Source organism: Etheostoma spectabile, chromosome 21 (assembly GCF_008692095.1).
Source record: "Etheostoma spectabile isolate EspeVRDwgs_2016 chromosome 21, UIUC_Espe_1.0, whole genome shotgun sequence".
NCBI classification, from domain to species: Eukaryota; Metazoa; Chordata; class Actinopteri; order Perciformes; family Percidae; genus Etheostoma; species Etheostoma spectabile.
Window position 1 is genome coordinate 18,459,385 of NC_045753.1, and position 7,211 is coordinate 18,466,595.

General features: G+C 37.0%; 1 protein-coding gene across 2 annotated transcripts in view; it reads left to right on the top strand.

Moving 5' to 3' along the window:
- atrnl1b (attractin-like 1b) overlaps window positions 1-7,211 on the top strand; it is a 65,738-nt gene that overhangs the window by 41,421 nt on the left and 17,106 nt on the right. For both annotated transcript variants that reach the window (XR_004327216.1, XM_032502189.1), the window contains exon 26: window positions 2,336-2,414. Coding sequence is in view for 1 of the 2 variants with exons in the window: in XM_032502189.1 (XP_032358080.1) it covers window positions 2,336-2,414 (79 nt within the window). In the remaining variant the exon portion in view is untranslated. The remainder of the gene's footprint in view (window positions 1-2,335; window positions 2,415-7,211) is intronic.

The following is a 7,211-nucleotide window of genomic DNA, read 5'->3' on the forward strand; positions in this document are numbered from 1 at the left end:
TCTGTCTGTCTGTCTGTCTGTCTGTTTCTTTTTCATCACCAACTTCATTCAAATTATCAGGTAAGGTCAAATGAGAACCACACAGAACTGAACTCTAAACATGCATGTAAATGTGTATGTACTTGAAAGAGCTTCAGGCTTACAGTACATTTCAAAATTCTGTTTTTAATCCTATAATACATAATCATGTCTTCTTATTTAGCAAATTAAGGTTGCTTTTTACAGCGCTTCCTGGGTCATGATTTTACAGCATAAGAAGCCTGTAGAAAGCAGATATAGATATTATTGATTTTGTTCCCTTGTGGTAACTGTAGTCGTGTGGTTGCAGAAACGTGCACGTAATTAAAAGAAAGCTGTGTTCAGTTCACGCTTCTCTGTCAAAGGACAGTTTTCACATTACACAAAGTCATAATAAAAGACATAATTTACGGTCTACTATTGAAAACACAATGTGACCGGTTAGCTCAGTTGGTAGAGCAGGCGCACATATATAGACGTTTATTCCTCAACTCAGAAGGTCCAGGGTTCGAGTCTGACCTGTGACAATTTCCTGCATGTCTTCCCGTTTCACGTCTAAGCTGTCCTATCCATTGAAGGTGGAAATGCAAAAAAACACACACAAAAACAATAACCGTAACAACAATGTAAAATGGCATAAAGAACAGTAGGATTTTTATGAGATTAGTAAACTCAGGAAATTAATTATAATGTGTGACAGCTTCCTACTGTCTTCATTTTTTGGCTAAGTGAAAGTTTACAACTGCTGTTACTAGATCCTATCCCATATCAACAACTACTTGTAGAAAATGTGATAGCATCTTTGTGTTAATCATTTTACATTTGTTCTTCACTACCTTAAGCCGTTAGAACATTAATGATTGCCGAGCTCTTTTTAATAAACAGCAGAAGGAACAGCGAAGGGGAATTAAACTTCTCCACATTCTAAAGTGACAATGAAAGCCAAACATCTGTCTAGGGATTTTTGTCACTTCTGCCACATTAAAATGTCATTGAAGCTCCCACAACACCCCCTTCCTCCATTCACTGTTATCTTCAAAGGTGTCTAAGATGGTGCAAGTATTTCTAAAAGAATTAAAGGTTTCCCAGTTTGTGCACCTCTGAAATAAATTCCACGTGCAATGACGAGCTGTCTGAAGCACAGAGTTTCCCATCACTCAACACTTTAATCCCACTAATAATCCTTTCCTTTTTTTGATTTGGCAGCCCCCTCTTTGCTTTATTTGAGAAGCTGTATATTCAAAGTGTTATCACATTCCTCACAGACGCTATTGCCTTCTTAAAAGATCCTGGCCAATAGATCTAGCAGGTGTGGCCGACAAATTGAAAGCCTACTTAAGTGAAGATATCAAACCAGTGTGCCCATGAAATCGGAGCTAGTATGTGTCTCTGGTGAAATGTGCTTATTGGACTGGCTGCTCATTTCAGAAATGTTGCAAGTCTCTAAAGACGTGGACTCATGGTCATATTACAGTATGGATTTCAAATCCAAATACGATTGTCTTTGTTCCTTGACGTCAGGAACAGGGTCATGTTCCATTTCGATTCAGTGAGTAGAGAACAATTAGATTATAAAATACTTATATGACAGAGCGATCTGGGGGAAAATTAACATAATTGACACCAATAAATTGACCTTTTTATTTTGTTTCCATATGTTTTTACCTAACCACAGTGCTCAGCGTCTCACATGTTGCTCCGACAAGCTCATAGAAAGTGCAGAACGTCTCTTCGGCACATAATACTCTTAACACTCTCATCCGTCACCAGGATAATGAAGTGGAAGATCTCAATCATTCATATTTTTATATCCCAGAAACTCTCGGACCTTGTTGAATATCCCTTGACTAATGATTTTTACTGTTGGCTTATTAATTGAAGTAATCGGCCAAAATATTCAGTCTGCTAAGAAATTAATGTGCTACCTCTTCATATCATCTCCCGTGTCTTGTCTTTTTTGAAGTTAGAGGGAAACTTTGAATATTTACTCTTGTTTAAGACCGTAATATCGTAGTTGTTTTAATATATCAAGAAAATATTGTGAGTGAACACAAAATTGGAAAATAAATGCTTGGCAGAGAGTACGTGTGAGTGTGTAGAGATAGGGATTCTTGCAACATGGTAACATGATACTTTCCTGGATTAAGCTGCATCTTAATTTATCTACTGTTGCCTGCAAATAAAGAAGCAAAATGCTTTAAGTAAAGGGTTGAGTGCTCCATGAATGCAGAGAATATACGTATATATTTGCCCTTTCTCAGTGACCGCTGTTATTAAAGGCATCTTACTTGAGATTGTTTCCTCTCTTTCATTCCAGTTGCTTTCTATCACTACTCCTGGTGGCTGCAGTGGTGTGGAAGATCAAGCAGACCTGCTGGGCTTCACGACGGAGAGAAGTAAGTCCATAAAACACATTCTGTTGTCAAATGACCTACACCCGATCGTGGTAACATTTAAGTACCTTCCTGTTCTCCTTAGAGACAATGGTTACTTCTTAATATGTTTGCTTTATCACACAGACCATTTCAGAAGTGCTTACAAGTTACAATGCCTGCAAATATCATTTCTCAACTCGATAGTGCCCCAATTCTTCAGAACCACCTTTGAAACCTAAAGAAAAATGCTTTTTAACAGATAAGTCCTCATCTGTACAAATCATTCAAAGTAAATCTGTTAATATATCTCAGTATCTGCTAATGGCTACATCGTCCCAGTATTTGGTCGATATCTTTGTCATAAATAAATATAGTTCAAAGTTAAATATAAATTATCACATTGAGATAAATTGTGGATTTAAGTTGAGTGGAAAAGGTCTGAGGAAAGCAAATAGAGATACTGTGAATGACTGAAGGAAAAGGGGATAGAATGAACCATTAGTATTCAGTGAAAGATGGGGTTGAGAAAAAATGGGGATGAAAAGAGGTGAAAGATGAAATGCTTGACAGAATTTTTTTTTTTCAAAAAGAGGGGAAGAAAGATATGGTGCAGGAAATTGAGGAATAGAGAAAACGAATGTAAATTTACCTCACTTCCCTGGACCCAAACTGCATGGGGTGGCTCCTGGTTTCATTTCCATCTCTTCAGGCCATATCCTATATTCTCCTAGATGCTGTCTGATACTCAATAGTAGGACGTTTAATTTGGTGCACATCCAGCCTTATGACCAGCAGTCTACTAATAAAGCTCCGGCAATTTATTTCCCCTTTGGGGATGACATTGATAATCCTAACATCCTAATTTTAATTCCTCTAATTGATATATGAAAATAAACAAGAATGATAGCTACCGTGACTCTGAATTCTGCCTATCCAAAGAATTAAAGTCAATAAAAATTAATTCAGGCAGATGGGCTCACGTCATTACAATTCTGCTCACTTTTCCTGTCTGCTCTTGGCATTCCCATCATCTGTTTGTCACTGGCCTTCAGCTGCCAGATGAAAATAGATGCATATTTAAATAAAAGTCTCTCACCTCTTAATTTTGGGTGATTGAAAAGTTTTGTCGCCAGAGGAACAAAATACTTTTTTTATTCTGTGAGAAGACTCAAAGATTTGTTTGCAGATGACACACCTACTGTATATTTGTATTGCTCTCAGTTTGAGTGCACTTTCCCTGGAGTCCCGTCCACTCCGGTGTAGAGTTCAGTCAAAGTGGTCGCAATGTATTTTAGCTCATTTAGTAAAGAAGACATATTTTTCTCTCTTTGAAACATGAACCTTACATTCCTCACTATACTCAGAGTTCTGAATTTGAATCCGTCCTACATCCTAAAAATCCTCTGGGATTCTGTTGGGGGTTGTAAGCAGCTTTTGTTGGCTGCAAACGTGAAATTGTTACAGGTTTGATGGAAATGAATGCTCAAAACCTGCAGCAGCCTAAGATATGAAATGTGTATCACTTGTGCAGTTCAACCGTCTTGACACAAAAGGTTTTGCACACCCTATTAACGTCGTATTTAAACGTTTCTACTACATTGCTTTATAAACCCGAGGATGATAATACTGTAAGGTTCCTGTTTTTGCGTTTTCAGCTGCGCTACTTTCAAAGAGAAGTTGTAAAGCAAAGCTTTGTGGTGGTCACCTTTACCTGGAAGCTGTATCTACCTTGAGGGGGCTCTGTAGTGCTGTTGTGGGTCCTTCAGCTTTGCAAGTAACGGATTCTCATGTAGCACGTCTCTTGGTCATATTTCCATAATGCCCAAATCAGTAGGGACATTTGTAGTGATTATTGCTGAGCTAGTTAAGGTCTGTCTTATATCCTGTCACACTAAATAGGTTTTATGTATATAATGGGGCATCCAGTGCATCACTTGTTTTTTTTGTAGCTATAATGTCAAACAACTAATAACTGCTTTTAAGTCTGCGCACTTCATACTGCAATCAGTGTAAGCTTTTAATGTAGATCCAAACCTCATATTACCACCATTTGTAGTAATAAAAAGTACCCATTTAAGATCACATCAAAAATAAGTCATTTTAATATGTAATTTCATTATTTTTAGCCATAGCTAAAATACAGAGGTTCAGCTGGTGAAACAATCCTGTAAACAACCTCAAACCTTTCTCACTTTTGTTTGATAGACTCTATTATCAGTGTCTGTCAGGTGCAGACATAATAAATCTTTCTTTTAAAAAATCTACTCAGAAAACAACATCTTCTCTCAGTAGCATTGGCTGCTCAAAGAGCAATTATACTCAAGTCCATCCTTGTGTCCTAGAAAGGATTCTCTTTACCTCTGTGTTTGTTTTGTTTTGTTTTCTCAAGTAAGACATTAAAAACATTACAAATTAAACAGTAAACATAAAAAAATATTTAAATAATTAAATATTAATATTAAAAAACATAAAAAATATTAGTCTCTATTTTAAAAATGCACACTCATCTTTTAGATACATGATGTTTACAAAACTATAACAACAGTTGTTTTGAACTGATGCATGATGTAATAATCAAGAAGTCGTTTCAGATGTAAAGAATCATGCACATGTATAATAATTATATGGAATTATATTGGGTCATATATTTTTTTACCCATTTATACTTTATACTATACAGAGATACAGGGCCACAATGTTGCTTCAAATATTAATTCAAACATAATTACCATTTATTATTTATTTTTTATTTTTCTCATATGGCCCATTATGAAATTGCAGTTTATTCGATTTTGACCAGCTGTTTCGTCATCAGGTTTTAAAAGATACTATTGCCTTCTATTGCTTTAGCCTTGTAGGTGACGTAGGTGCCAGGTTTTGAGGAGGAAGAAGGATACATGGAATCTAAGAGACAATATCTCTGATTCTGCTGTGTCGAATTTGATTCTTTTTTTGTTTTAACTGTCCATCGTGAGACCCCAATGTTATAGGGGTGCAATAATAATTTGATGGAGTGCTCTTTTAAGTGTATGGAGTATTTTCAAAGAAGCACAAACTCAAATTATCAACACAAATCATTTTGGGGAAATCATTTGATGGGATTACTCTTTTTTTACCACACTAATGCACTAATTGGATAAGGTCTTTTTGTCAGGAGTTGAAAGGACTTGGATCCCAAGGTACAGCTGTTGTATTCAAATACTTTTAGTTGATAAGTGTTGAGACTTGGATCCTGAGTTGGGGGGCAAAGGGATGAAACAACAACAGCTGTAAATGCCACGGAGGAGGACGAGGGCTGACCTCTTTTGAAGTTACCTTTGGGGGGAATGGGATGGAGGGGGCTCTGACATTTAACAAACTGATATACGGAAGATGTTCTACACACAAACGTGCATTTATTTAATGCAGCTCCTCTCCCCTCTCTTTATCTCACTCACACACTCATTGCAGACACATACACACTTGCATCATATGTACTGACCGTCGTGTAGAGCGGTGATGTTTTACCGGCACTCTAAAAGCACTCAAACCTATTATTGAGCAACGGTTACCATAAAAGGCTGTTTTTTTCAGCATGTTTATGCATTTCATTTACTAAATCCACCAGTAACTAATTAGCATCTGTTTATTTAAAGCTGTCATGCTTCCATAGCCCGGGTCCTGGACATAACGTTGATTATTGCTGTGGTCAGTTTATAACTGATGGCTTAAACCTGCCTGTTGTGTCAGCTGAGGATAAGATAGCGATGGATGTAAAGTCTAAAGTCTTTTTCATCAATGTTAGCGACGGATGACAATGTCGGTCGGTCAGTGCAACACTTTTGATCCAGACTAAAATATCTATTGGATGGATTGCCAATTACATTTTGTACAACCCTTTATGGTGCCCTGAGGATGAAAGTCACTGACGTTGGCGACTTTACCTCTATCACTACCAACAGGTCAACAGTTTCAGTATAACTACAGCAAAAATACTCAAATGAACTACAAATAAATCTACCAGAAATGTCTGCTTGCACATATTGTATTGGCGGATGGATTGCGGTCCAGTTGAGCGAGGTTTTTGCCAGACAACCCTGTTTTTGTTTGTTTGTTTTTTGCGCTCTACGTCAGCATCCTTGCTGGCCTTATTCAGATGAATTAAAGGACTGCATTTTTACACGCAGAGCTTAATTCAGTTTGAATGGCTTGTTTTCTGTAAAAGACACATTTTTGTATTTTATCAGCGTGAGCCTTTACCTAAAAATGCTCACTTTAAACAACCCATTTTGATCAAGACAATTCAGTTATCTAATATGCAATGTGTTTGTATTGACAAAACTGAAAGAAACCCATTACTAACCCACAAAATCCTCACATCGCCGTCCCTCTGCAGACTTGATGTTGTCTCTTCACTTGAAGAGCTCAATCAACAGTCATCGATTGCTATAATAAGATTATCCTACTCTTAAGCCCCTGGTCACCTTGATTGTCCCTTGTTCAGTTTAAAGTTTGCACTCACAATTTCCTCTAAAGTTACAGATGATCGAGCGTACCTGTGATTAGGAGTTCAACTTGTAATATAGATTACCCTTGGAAGCTTAGGAGCTGTCCCACTAATGAATGAAAGTAATGTTTAATGAATATTTTATGTTAGAATTTACCCTTATTACTTTTCCTATTACTGCAATATTACATATTCATGTTTTCTAGTGGGTTCTTGGTACTTCAGCCACACCAACATCATATCAGTGTGGTAAACAGTGTCAGTCTACTAGACAGGAAATCTTTATTTAGGTAATTTCATTAATCCCAGTCTGTGTAGATTGTTAAAGCATT